Source organism: Carlito syrichta, unplaced genomic scaffold (genome assembly GCF_000164805.1).
Source record: "Carlito syrichta isolate Samal-C Ts95f unplaced genomic scaffold, Tarsius_syrichta-2.0.1 Scaffold315377, whole genome shotgun sequence".
NCBI lineage: Eukaryota > Metazoa > Chordata > Mammalia > Primates > Tarsiidae > Carlito > Carlito syrichta.
Window position 1 is genome coordinate 216,790 of NW_007259473.1, and position 13,574 is coordinate 230,363.

The following is a 13,574-nucleotide window of genomic DNA, read 5'->3' on the forward strand; positions in this document are numbered from 1 at the left end:
AGTGTATTTGTTAAAATACATTTTATTTAAGCCTGTTAACTTGATTTATGATTTTTAAAAATTTAGGCTGGGCTGGGCATGGTGGCTCAAGCCTGTAATCCCAGCACTTTGAGAGACTGAGGTGAGGGGATTGCCTGAGCCCACAGGTTGGAGACCAGCCTGGGCAACTTGGCGAAACCTCGTCTCTGCAATAAATCAAAAAATTAGCCGGGGATGGTTGTGCACGCTGTAGTTCTGGCTGGAAGGCTGAGGTGGAAGGATCACCTGAGCCCAGTAGGTCAACACTGGGCTGACTGTGAGCTTGCCACTGCACTCCAGCCTGGACAATGGAGTGAGACTCCAACTCAAAAAAAAAAAGGCCGGGCTCGGTGGCTCAGCCTGTAATCCCGTGCCTTTGGGAGGCTGAGGTGAGTGGATTGCCTGAGCCCGCGGGTTTGAGACCCGCCTGGGCAGCGAGACTTCATCTCTACAATAAATCAAAAAAATCAGCTGGGCGTGGTAGCGCATGCCTGTAATTCCAGCTACTTGGAAGGCTGAGACGGAAGGATTGCTGGAGCCCAGCAGGTCGAGGCTGCGGTGGCCGGGAGCAGCCACTGCACTCCAGTCTGGGTGACAGAGTGAGATTCCAACTCAAAAAAAAAAAAAAGATTGAAATCTTCCAAAAAATATTTAGTGATCACTTAAATGAAAAAGAATATGAACCAATGGGCTTTTTCTAGTCTCTCATTTCCATGGTTCTGCTTAGGCCAGTACTAATTCTGGGCAAGTGAGCAGCAGCAGAGGCAAGTGCCCTCCTAAATGTGGGGCTTCCTCAGTCCTGAGGAACTCTCTGACCACATGGCCTGGCTCCTTCTGGCCTGTGTCTTGAAGTTATACTGTCTTTTCTGTCACCATCACCTTTGCATGGATTTAGTGCACTGTCTTGAGCATAAACCTTTCACCCCCACGTAGATTGTGAGAGAAACAGAATGCTTCTATTTTAATTCTCCATGACATCTGGCATGATGATACGCAATAATGAATGCATAACAAATATCTAATATGTGTCTTTTTTCTCACAAAAACACATGTGACATACTAGTATAGCCTAGAAATGACCTTAACATCTTTGATCAGAGAAGACAGAATACAATCAAAAGGCAAAAGCAATAATGAGAGATGGAAGACACAAAATTATTTTTATAGAAAATGAGCTGAATAAACCAATTATCAATGCAAAAAACTTGCTGGCAATGAAGACTTGTTCACGTAGAAAAATAGGTTGCTTTTGTGAGTTGCACATTTTCCTAGAAAAAAAGATCCACAAACAGTCTAACTGACAGAACTCCGAGGATTGTGGCAGTGCGAGAGAAAACTTTTCTGTGACCACTAACAGATGAATCAGATGAGTTGAAAGCAGAGCATATGCGGTTCTTACCAATCATACTGTTTTAAAAAGTGGGAGCTGGCTAGGCATGGTGGCTCACGCCTATAATCCCAGAACTTTGGGAGGCCGAGGTGAGAGGATTGCCTGAGGCCATGGGTTCGAGATCAGCCTGGGAAAGTTGGCGAGACCTCATCTCTACAGTAAATTAAAAAATTAGTCAGGCATGTTGGCGCATGCCTGTAGTTCCGGCTACTTGGAAGGCTGAGGCCAAAGGATCACCTGAGGCCAGCAGGTCGAGGCTGCAGTGGCTGTGAGTGTGCCACTGCACTCCAGCCTGGGTGACAGAGTGAGACTCCAACTCAAAAAATAAAATAAAATAAAAAATAAAAAGTGGAAGCTGAATCATTCATTATCTATCACATTTTTTTTCCCTATGAAACTCATCTTGGCTCCATGACTTGGTCAAGACAGTCACTGACTCAGGACCTTGGTTTTCTCTTCTGCTTGCCCTTCCATCTCCATCAGCCCTGTTAAGCGGCAGCTTAGTTCACACTCTCCCAGACCTTTTTCTAGGCATTTGCATACACATAAACCAACATGGTTTTATAGACTTTGAATATATATTAAACTATATAACATTATTTTGCAATTTTTGCTTTATTTATTAACTATGTTTTAGGTATGTAGAACTGCTAATACTTTACAGCAATAATATTGGTATGTAATTTCTTGATTTAAACTTTAAAAAATATTTTGCCTACAAATAACTCTGATTTTCCATTTTTTCCTTCTAATATTTTCACTTACTTTAACAAAATAACCATTGGCAATAATAAATATCCTCCTCAGTCACATTTTCTCCCTATTTATTCAACTTATTCAGTAATTATCAACCAAGTGAATACATTATCAGCGTATAAGTCTAATATCTTATTATTAAAATAAGATAATCAGTGAGGTCTTCATTAACATGAAATGCACATTTAAAACAAAACCTTAGACTAAGGGTTCAGGACACACCACACAGAGCTCCTCCCAGCCCTCCCAGGCATCTGTCGGCCGACTGCTGAGGTTCAGCTACACTCACTTTTCACTTGCTGTTCGGGAGCTTTGATGTGCGTCACCATTCCAGGCATGTTCACACTGTTCCTATGCAGGTACTTTAGGAAGACGTCTGCATTCCTCCGAGCAAGTGTGCAAGCCTAGGAAACAATGGAGAGCAAGCTGTCATTAGTTTGATATACCAACTAATTTCAAGTACATAGGAAAAGCAACATCATTTGGTTCTAACTTATGTCTTTACCAAAAAACATTCATCTGTCTACCTATGGTTTGGAAAATGTATAGGCTAAATCCTATTTCAATTAAAAAAAAAATTCCTCTCTCAAAGCCCTTGCTCTGAAGAAACCAGCTGCTATGTTATGAGCCACGCTATGGAGAGATCCACAGGGCAGGGGGCTGAGGGCTACTGGCCTACATCCCGAGAGGAGGGGCAGCTTGCCCTGCTGAGCCTTGGAATGATGGAGTACCTGGCTAGCACCTGGATTGCAGCCTTAAGAGACCACAGGAGCCAGCTAAGCTGTGCCTGGATTCCTGTAAGGGACAGATAGTAAATACTTCCAGCTTTGTGGGGGTCACATAGCCTGTGCTTCTCCATCACAAGGACTAAAACCGACACCAGTAGATGAAAGCAGCCACAGATGACATGCAAATGAGTAAAACTTGGCCCCCAGTAAATAGTTTGCTAACCTCAGTTTAAGTCATTGAGTTTTGGGGTAGTTTGTGATATGATGCTATTGTGATGACAGTCAGCTGATATAATGTATTTATGCTGATGCAGTAGGATAAACCAAAGAAGTTGTTTCATTAATATATTTAAAAACAAGGATTTATATTAGAGAAATGGATAAAAATCTAAAAATCAAAGGAGAAAAGAAAAAAAACCCTTAATTATATTTGAATTGGAAATGTTTTGTATATTTCCATCTCACATGTGGAATTAATCGTTTCCTCAAGGAGCCTCTGTCTCCTTCTAGTGGTAAATGGTATTCAGAGACTCCAATCTGGTCACCAGAAATAGTACTATTGGCTTGGTCATTGTTTCCAAGCTTTTTCAGTAGATGGAGCTAGGATATCTTTTTTTAAATTAAGAGAAAAATAAATCATAAGTCTCTGCTGATGAGTCTGAAATTCCAAGTTGTTACACTAGACAGCAAGGTGTAACATTGAGGATTCTAAGGACATCTGAGCAACCTGACTTGAAGAGGCTCCCACAGATAGGACAAGTTGAATATTAAAAGACAATGACTGTGAATGCCTGAAATATACTAAATATATTAAAATACATGATTACTAAAAAAAAAAAAAAAAAGTCACATGAAGAGGGTACTATGACAACAATTCATGTTCCTGAAAATGGTAAATAAAAAGATCAAGCATTTACTCTGCCTTTTCTGGACAAACTGTTTTAGAGTAACCAAACAGCTGAGGAGGGAATAATCCTAGCTAAAGGAGACCAAGGGAATGTATGAATTAGAACATCACCACTTTGCAACTCTAATGAAACAATATCACCACTGGCTATCAAAACCATCAGGTAACAGGCTGGTGGGAAGCACATGAGGAATGAGTTGGACTCACCACATTTGAACCACTGATAAAACTCATATGGCAGAGACAAAAGAGAGAAGCAGACATTATCTGCCTCCTCAGGTAATCCAGTAGGAAGTACAACCCCCACTAGCAAGGTTTTTCTAAGCGCGCGCGTGCACACACACACACACCTGACTCTGACCAAGGCTCTCAATCGAATCAAAATTTGGAAGATTGTGGATGGTGTTAAATGATGCTATAGGATGCAATTACCAAAATCCAGAATAGATGGAATTCCATAGTATAAATAAATAACCCATTTCTTCAATTAATAAATAGTAATGAAAGTGGGGTGCTGTTTAGATTAAAAGTGATTTAGAGGACATATCAGCCAAATCAATATGTGGACCTTGTTTGAATTCTAATTTAAATCATGTATAAAAAGACATTTATAGGACAATCAGAAAAATTTTAACAATGCCGGATTTCGGATAATATATAAAACTTACTTTTAAAATATTAAACAATTTATTAAAAAATTAAAAATTAATTTTAAAGATATGATAATGGTATTATGTTTATATTTTAAAAAGAGAGATTTTAATATTTAGATACAAACTGAAATATTTACAAATAAAATGATGTGATTTCCAAAACTGAAAATAATTCCCTAAAGGTGGTTATGCCCATATATTGATAATCACTGAAGCTAGGTGAGAAGTAAATAGAGGCTCATTATCCATTGTCAAAAATATCCTAGAAACAAACAGTGCAAAATTCTAATAGAACAAAGACATTCAAAAAAGTCTGATTACAAATGCTTCTTGACTTAAAATGAGGCTATGACCCGATAAGCCCATTGTAAATTGAAAACATTGCTGTTGAAATGCATTTAATGCACTTAATCTACTGAACACTGAAGCTTAGCCTAGCTACTTTAAACGTGCTCAGAACATTTACAATAGCCTAAAATTGGGCAAAGTATCTACCACAAAGACTATTTTATAATAAAGTGCTGAATATCTCATGTAATTGACCGAATACTGTGTTGACAGTGAAAAGAAGAATGGCCGTGCAGGTACGGTTTCTACTGAATGTGTATCTCTTTTGCACCAACTTAAAGTCACAGAATCATAAGTAAAACCACCTATTGTAAGTCAGGAACCGTTTGTAATTTTGTTTTGCATTTTCACCTTAATATCTTTCTTAACTGTGTTAACTACACAGTATTCATTTTTCTTTTATACTAAATGGATAGTGGTGTGCTCTGGTTTCTCTTCAGATTGCATTAATCTTTCGCCTTTTAAATGCATTGTGGAGAAAGAGAAGCAAATTATGACTGCAAGTCAAAATCCTAACAGTGGTCAGCATTTAGAAAACTTAATAGCTGTGACTGGTGGGGGGCAGGGCCCTTAGAAAACTGAAACGGGCCGGGCTCGGTGGCTCAGCCTGTAATCCTGCGCCTTTGGGAGGCTGAGGTGAGTGGACTGCCTGAGCCCGCGGGTTCGAAACCCGCCTGGGCAGCGAGACATCATCTCTACAATAAATCAAAAAATCAAAAAATCAGCCGGGCGTGGTAGCGCTTGCCTGTAATTCCGGCTACTTGGAAGACTGAGGCGGAAGGATCACCGGAGTCCAGCAGCTCGAGGCTGCGGTGGCCAGGAGTAGCCACTATACTCCAGTCTGGGCGACAGAGTGAGACTCCAACTCAAAAAAAAAAAAGAAAAGTGAAACGGTACTGTTTGACATAAGTTACAACTACTGACTGTGGAAGTTACAGTAGCTTTCTCACCCTGACTTCTTAAAATAAAGTATCTGAGGCAGAAGCTGAAAATAAGTTACCAGATATAAGAGTTAAAATTTATTCTCCCAGACTAAACAATAACTCTCTGTCAGATGATAGACTTCAGAAACAAAATGAAAATTATTAAATGTAGGAGGAAATGGTGTCACAGTGGTCAGAATGTTGAAGCCATGAAAAAAAAACTAAGCTTCATAAAGTAACAAGAAAAAGTAAACACCATACCTATTTTTAACAGGTCTGATCTGTGATAGCCAATGGAACCTCGGAAATTCATTAAGAGTCCAAGAACGCAACATGGAAGCATTCAGTATGAAATGCTTCTAAACATTTTTAGCATATCTAAAAATTTAATTGCTTCCCAGCACCTCTGTGATTTATGTATGAATAAATATGACAGATAAAAATACAACAGACTGTCTTGGAAAATTACTCATTTAAAAATTCTGAGAGAAAATGCCTAGCCAGGTCTGTATGTGATCCCATTTCCCTTGTAGGAAGCGCTTCCTGAGTAGGTTATTAGCGATGGATCCCATGAGCCACAAGGCGCTCATGTCCTGCATCTCCACACTGTGCTTACACCTCTTTTGAGATACAATCTTTATTCTCAAGAGACTGAATTTCCAAAGGAAGATTATTTTAAGCTACAGGCATTGTGTTTCACCAAATCAATCAACCAAAGAATCACTCCCTCTGTCTCCAGAATCATCTGGTATGGTGACTTTCAAGAGACCCTCGTTTGCACAGATTATTTGTTCTTTCTCTGTGAAAACTAGAAAGACAGAATAATCACACATAAAAAAGATTTTATAGCTTTCTTTCTTCAGCTAAGTTTTTGCTGTTACAACCCTGCTCCATCACCTTCCACACAAGGTGAGAACTGTGAGGTGCAGGGAGAGCTCTAGGAAGCAACAACTGTGTCACCCACACCTGGCAGGCTGGGGCTGTCAAGACGCTCTCCATCATCCTCACGTGAACCCTGGATGTGTGTCCACTGTTCACTGAGGCACAAGTACCCAACAAGCCCACTCGTACCTTCAGGAATGCTTCCTTCTGCTCCAGGTGTTTGCTGATCATCGGGGTGACATGGTCTGTCTCAGAGTTGGGGCCCAACTTGTCAGCTCCACCACACCAGTCTTCTTCTCTTTTGTATTCTTGCTCCAGGCTCTCAAGGACGCTGCAGACCTGTGAGCAGGGGAAAGTTCAAGACTCGGAATTGGCACCTCACATTGTAATTGGCATCTTTGGGAAGCAGCTTAAATCAGGCCTGAGACGAAGGTGCTGGTGGGAGGGTCAAGGACATAAAAAGGAGCTGGGGGCTCTGACTTGAGGGCAAATACAGAGGTTGAAAGCAGGCAGGACTTTCAGAACAAGAACAGAACCAGTGACTGGATGGAGTTGGAGACCATCATACTTAGTGATCTATCACAGAAACAAAGAACTGAATACCACATGTTCTCACTCATAAGTGGGCCCTGAACACTAGTCACATTAGTACAAGGGAGGGATCAGCAGTCACTGGGCACGGCCGGGGGGAGGTGGCCAGTAACATCACAAAGGGTCCTAAACCAGAGGAAGTGAGGGTCAGCTGGAGCACGTAGCCTACTTCTGTAGTTAACCCTTACTTGTACTCCACATCTCTATGTCAAAATAAAATAAAATGAACAAAACCAAAGTTGAATATTCTCTTTCTGACGTGTTTCAGGATATGTTATTTAGATGAGCAGAAAAAAATTCAGTTACTTCCCAAATTATCTAAGGGAAGCAAGAATAATTTTAATTCCAGAATGCATCTTTTCCCTCCCCGACTTGCAACTGACTGGTTCAATAATGACTGGCATGTTAATAACAACTAAGCTGTCCAACAAAATAAAGCTCAAAATAAAAAGCCAGTGGGGAGTCCAAGGAAGAGAACCGCTCCAACACCTGTTCTGAAGTTTTGTAGAAGGCGACGGAGGCGTTGACGAGCTTGAGGCGGTCTTCCATCTTGAGCATGAGCTGCTGCCAATGCGAAGCCACCTTCTCAGCACAGTCTCGGATCATGTCCATGTCATAGTGATTGGCCTGCAGCATGGCTTCCGCCTTCTGCTGCACCTGCAGTGCGCTCTGGTGTGTTTTCTAGAGAAAAGAAGGAAAGAGACAGCTTGTTTAACAGGGTGTCACCCACTGACAGGACAGGAAGCAGGACGTCCACAGTTACTCTCTTCTCCCATGCTTTTGTAGAAACAACCATAGTTAATACTCACTAGGGCACTTCTAAAAGCACAGCAGCCATTTTAGCAAGAAAGTTTTTATGCCCAGCAACAACTAAGTTTATATTTATCTAATGAAGGATGAAATGCATTAAGACCCCCCAGAATGAGTCTCAACTGTAGGGTTCTTCTGAGAAATAGCAGGGAATAAATACCCTTAACAGTCAATATTCTAAAAAAGCTGTTGAAATATTCCAAGTGTATTATTCCTACTGATCCTTCTTATAATAGTTGCTGGAAGCAAATGAGCAAGTAAACAAAAGGTGGCCAGAGTGAATGCTTTTTAGTTTCATTTGAAACTTAAACTTTGGACTCCAGTGAAAAGTTTTCAAGAAGTACTGATTTCAAAAAGAAAAACAAAACAAAAAACACTAATGAAAAGCTAAGGCTGAAACAGTTGAGTTCTCTGGAGGTCCATGCCATATGGTAAATCTATGAAAGTTACATGGCAGGCCGGGATCGGTGGCTCAGCCTGTAATTCCAGCACTTTGGGAGGCCAAGGTGAGTGGACTGCCTGAGGCCATGGGTTCGAGACCCACCCGGGCAACTTGGTGAGACCTCATCCCTACAATAAAAAACTAGCTGGGCATGGTAGCGCACGCCTGTAGTTCCAGCTACTTGGAAGGCTGAGGCAGAAGGATTGCCAGAGGCCAGCGGGTCGAGGCTGCGGTGGCCGGGAGCGTGCCACTGCACTCCAGTCTGGGCGACAGAGTGAGACACCAACTCAAAAAACAAACAAAAAGAAAGTTACATGGCAAATCAAAGAAGACTTTTGTTGATTTATCCTCACCAGAAGGTCCATGAGGGGCTGACAGATCAGTTCTCTCCAGTAAAGAACTAGAACTAGGGGGGAAGAGAAAGGGGTTGGGAGGAGGGGAATAAAGGGGGACCCAAAAAACCCAGAACTTTTTAGAGGGCAGGCCCCTTGTAGTACAGGCTTCCCCCACTAGGTAAGTGTTATGGGAACTCATCAGCATCAGTGTACCAGCCAGCATTGTTGTGAGAGGCTGCGTTCAGCTTCAGTGAACCGTTTCTGGAGATTCTTTCAACACGTTTGCCCATTTCATGATGGGTGATTTACGATCATACCTGCCCACACCGTGCTGAGTGTTCAGCAGTTTTTGACCAAAAACGGCATGAACGCTGTGCCCCACCCTACCTATTCACCAGATCTCACCCTGTACAACATTTTTTTGTTTCCCTAATAAAAAAGTCCTCAGAATGAAATGTTTTGCTGATGTGGAGAGGTGAAACCAAAAACAGCAGAAGCGCTAAAATGCATCAAAATTGATGAGTTCAAAAAATTGTTTTGAGCAGTGGAAAAAGCATCTCAATAGGTGTATTACATCAAACAGAGAGCACTTTGAAGGTGACTGAAGTTTAAATATGTAAGAATAAATATATAATTTTCTATAAGTTTTGAGTTTTTTGGGGCCCCCCTTATATACAGATCTCTACACAGATTAAAAGAAAGTAATAGCAAAATTTTGCATTTCACCACAAAAAGTAAAAATGATCCCATAAAACCTGGTATGCAATACAGTACCATCCTTCATCCAGACACAGTGACTTAATTCTTGCAACTTAATTTCCAGAAATCATTTGGCACAATATACACCATTAAAAGATGTCCAGGGTTTGAGCCTCAGGAAGAAGTGTTAACAGTGTCCACTGGCACTGAGTAGCTGAACATAAATTAATCTAGGGAATAAATTAGTGATGAATTCCAAAGCTTCCTTCTTTGGCTAACATGTATGTAAGTAGAGCAGGAAACAGGTTTTCTGTAATCAAGTGCTCTTTTTCCCTTGACTTTTTCGCGGTTACCAATTAGGACTATTGTCCATATTGCCCCAACCCTCCTCTGCCCCCCCAAAAAACACTGAAAATAATTAGTCACATGCTGAGAGTGAGCTTGAGCGGGCCTGGATATGATCTTCAGTTCTGGTGCAGCACTGACCCTCATCTGGCACAGCACTGACCCTCGCTGTCAAGGTGAACAATGCTGCTTTTAACCAAGGTCTAAGGAGTTTTGCTGTTAGTATTGCTTATTGATTAACATTGAATTCATGATTTGCCCTTGGTCTTGCTGAGCCCCCCAGAGCTCTCTGCTCTGATGAGGTTAGTTACATGGTAGGATTGTGTCTACAAGACCAGCAAGATATAAAACCTCAGTTGAGACTTCAGTTTGGGATCCCTGGTTCAGAGATTTTCTTAACTGGAGAAAGCACACTCTGCCAGGACCCTTACAACAGGAGGGCAGGAGGAACCCCCTGGTCTCCCAGACCCCTGAGACTCTTGCTGTGCAGCCACCTGGGTTGGGTGCATTTCCCCACCTCACTGCAGATGCCATACTGTTTCCATCTCCATAGGTCAACTGTAGATATGTAAGCAATGTCATTTTGGGTCCTGTGAGTCTCCTTTGTCAACAGAGTCCGCCTGGCTCCCATGGGCAGTGTCATATCAGAATTCAGTAGGCTAGAAAGGTCTAAAAGACAGAGACAGGACTGGTGTTCTTACCTCGATGGCATGCTGGAATTGCTCATGCTCTCTCTGGAGCTGTTCGGCTTCTTGTAACGAGCTGGCTGTGATAAGCCCAGCATTTAACATGGACTCTCCATTGCGGATCCAACCCAGCACCTGAAACATTACATGGATGACTTCAAGCAGAGGCCAGGCCAGAGGATCTGGCAGCACACGAGCCTGCAAGGTGGTCTCGTGGCTCCCGGCAGGGACTAAGTGCTGAGGTCTTCATCTTCCTACTGGCAGCGGTCTGATGTCCTTCAATGGTATCTGATCACAGTGCTGCATATTTTTAGCCAGTTCTGTTATTTTTCCGTAGCAAAGGGGAATGAAAAGGCGAAGGTCCAGTGGATTGTTCATATTAGGCCATAGGTCAAAGCAGATTGAGAAACGCCTAATAGATAACCTAGCGACACAAAGACTCCCTCATAATTAAAAAGGGCATTTTTCATCACCTTTCGGTATTGTTAGACTAAAGAATTGACAAGCTAAGGGAAAACACGTTTACTTCATTAGCTTATTTTCCAATTTAACCTGTTAATCAATAATAACCAGAGTGTGAACTACACTGTCCCACATCCCACAATGCTTAGGATCAAACCACGGAATTCTCAACTTCACACACAAACACAAAGAGATGCCAATTCTGACAGTGAAAGCCACAGAGACTGTGGGAGGTCATTCTGGACAGTGATTTGTGGCAGGGCCTTGTAGTAACCTACACAATACCCTTCTTTTTGTTTACTCAGAAAATCCAAACTTTGGAGGAGAGCTGAAATGATAAAAACACTCCTCAGATTCTGTTACGGCTTTGTCACTGTGATGCACAATTCTAGCCAATAAGATCAATGCAGTAGTCTCTGGGGAAGTTTGTAAAATATTTATTTTTGGCCAGGCTCAGTGGCTCAGCCTGTAATCCCACACCTTTGGGAGGCTGAGGTGAGTGGATTGCCTGAGCCCGCGGGTTCGAGACCCGCCTGGGCAGCGAGACCTCATCTGTACAATAAATCAAAAAAATCAGCTGGGTGTGGTAGCACATGTCTGTAATTCTGGCTACTTGGAAGGCTGAGGCAGAAGGATTGCTGGAGCCCAGGAGGTCGAGGCTGTGGTGGCCAGGAGTGGCCACTGCACTCCAGTCTGGGCGACAGAGTGAGACTCCAACTCAAAAAAAAACAAAAAAAAATTTAGTTTTGGATACAGGCACTGCCGCTTTCTCTTTATGCATTTCTTTCCTTGATGCCTGGGATATGGAGGTGATGGTTGGAGCTACAACAGCCATTTGGCAACCAGAAGGAAAAGGCCACCCATCACCAAGATCTCAGCCCAATGTATAAGGGGGCCAACTAAATGAACACCAGTAATCTACTATAACCTGACTTGTCAAAAGTGGGAAAACACTTTTTTAAAACCACTATTTTTAAGCCTCTGTCCCAGGCAAATGCAATTCCTAAGGGATGCATTTCATTTATTCCTTCATTTCTTAAGTGAATTGTATAATATTTCATTTCATTTATATGCAAAAATACCCATACTACTGATGGCACCTGGAAGACCAACAGGTGTTCTTTCGGAGTTCAGGTTTGACAGTCTATCTGCTCCAATGTGAGTGCTCGCTACTTCTGTAGCACATCTTGCTCATGGTCCAGTGGCACCTCAAGACTCCTACAACCAAAGTGCGGCTTGCTTTTTGTGCAGCCACCAGAACATTGTGAGCCTTATTCTCCCTCCACTGAGCCAGTTTCGTCAGTACATTCCCTGCTTATTGGAACTCCCTGTTCATGCATGGAATCCCACCAGCACTGAGCCTAAAGCAATCCCTTCCACCTGCCCCTTTTTTTATGTTGCCATGCCATCAGGATGTGGTATTACAGTATCCTGACAACACAGGAAAATCCCCAGCCACACACAGCCTGTGATTCGATTTAGATCCTAACAGTATTTTGCAGGAAAAAAATTATATAGTTACACAGTCCAGGAAACAATGTGCTCAGGGTTTCCAGCAAGAGACTACCCATAACAAAACAAGCCAATGGTGCTTACTCTCAAGTGCTTTCCTTGCCAGGCAGGGAAGCCTTTTCCGTTATAGAGCAGACACACAGCTGTACAGGTCACTGGTTCCCCTTTCTCACACTACGTATGGCTGGATCAGGTGCATCAGGACAGCTGTGTTCTGATAGGGGATGAACCTCCCCAGTGCTACAGGTCAGATTCCCAGGAGCTTGATCGCTCATTGCGTGTCTACTGCAGCCTCCCCTCAGTGTACAGAGGTTGGCTCACCTGCTTCACTTCTGCCTGCAGGTGGCGCAGCTGCACACACTGTTCCAGGTGCTTCCGATGCTGTTCTGCCGCTAAATCCAATTCCTGCTGTTTTTCATGAAGAAACTCTAGCAGGTCCTGGACCCGAGTTGCCATATCTACGTCTCTATCACAAAGCAGCTCCACGCCTGCAGACAAAGAAGGGAGACTGCAGGATTTGGCTAGCAATTCAACCTCCTCTTCTCAAATGATGAGTATCACAATATCTGCTGTTGTTGGTGACCTGTCCAGCTTGGGCCATCATCACAATGAGCGGAGGCATGTTACACCTGCCTCGAGCATGGACATATGTGTGAAAGGGCGTGCAGATAATTAAACCAAACCCAGTTCCCATCAGTCTATTTCTAGTCCTCCTCCTCCTGTTCAACAGTAGTGAGAGTGCAGCATCCTTTACAAATGAGTGAACTTGATGGTTTGTTTTTGTTGTTATTCCAAATATATGCAGTTTACACTTGCATAAGTATTTGTGTAAAATGAGTAATGTAGCATGCAGGTTGCTGCTAAGTAAGTTTCTAATATTAGTTATATTTCTGGGCCTAGAGTGACATCTGCTGGTAAAATAGAAACAATGAAAAATAAAAATGTGAATTTTTTTTGGAATTTATGTTTCATTCACAAAGTTCATGCTATTCAAAATAATACTGGAAAATATGGGCAGATACTCCAACCATAATGCTAACATGACTGGAGTATGTGGCGGGGGGGGGGGGGGAAAAATGTTTCCTTT

At 42.3% G+C, this 13,574-nt stretch overlaps 1 protein-coding gene across 1 annotated transcript in view; it reads right to left on the reverse strand.

Moving 5' to 3' along the window:
* Window positions 1-1,209: 1,209 nt before the first annotated feature.
* Window positions 1,210-13,574, reverse strand: part of LOC103275246 (triple functional domain protein-like) — a 103,708-nt gene continuing 91,343 nt past the window's right edge. The window contains exons 14-19 of the mRNA XM_008072662.1: window positions 12,809-12,975; window positions 10,529-10,648; window positions 7,686-7,877; window positions 6,795-6,944; window positions 2,454-2,568; window positions 1,210-1,286 (exon numbers count right to left, since the gene is read on the reverse strand). Of these exons, the coding sequence (XP_008070853.1) occupies window positions 1,210-1,286; window positions 2,454-2,568; window positions 6,795-6,944; window positions 7,686-7,877; window positions 10,529-10,648; window positions 12,809-12,975 (821 nt within the window). The remainder of the gene's footprint in view (window positions 1,287-2,453; window positions 2,569-6,794; window positions 6,945-7,685; window positions 7,878-10,528; window positions 10,649-12,808; window positions 12,976-13,574) is intronic.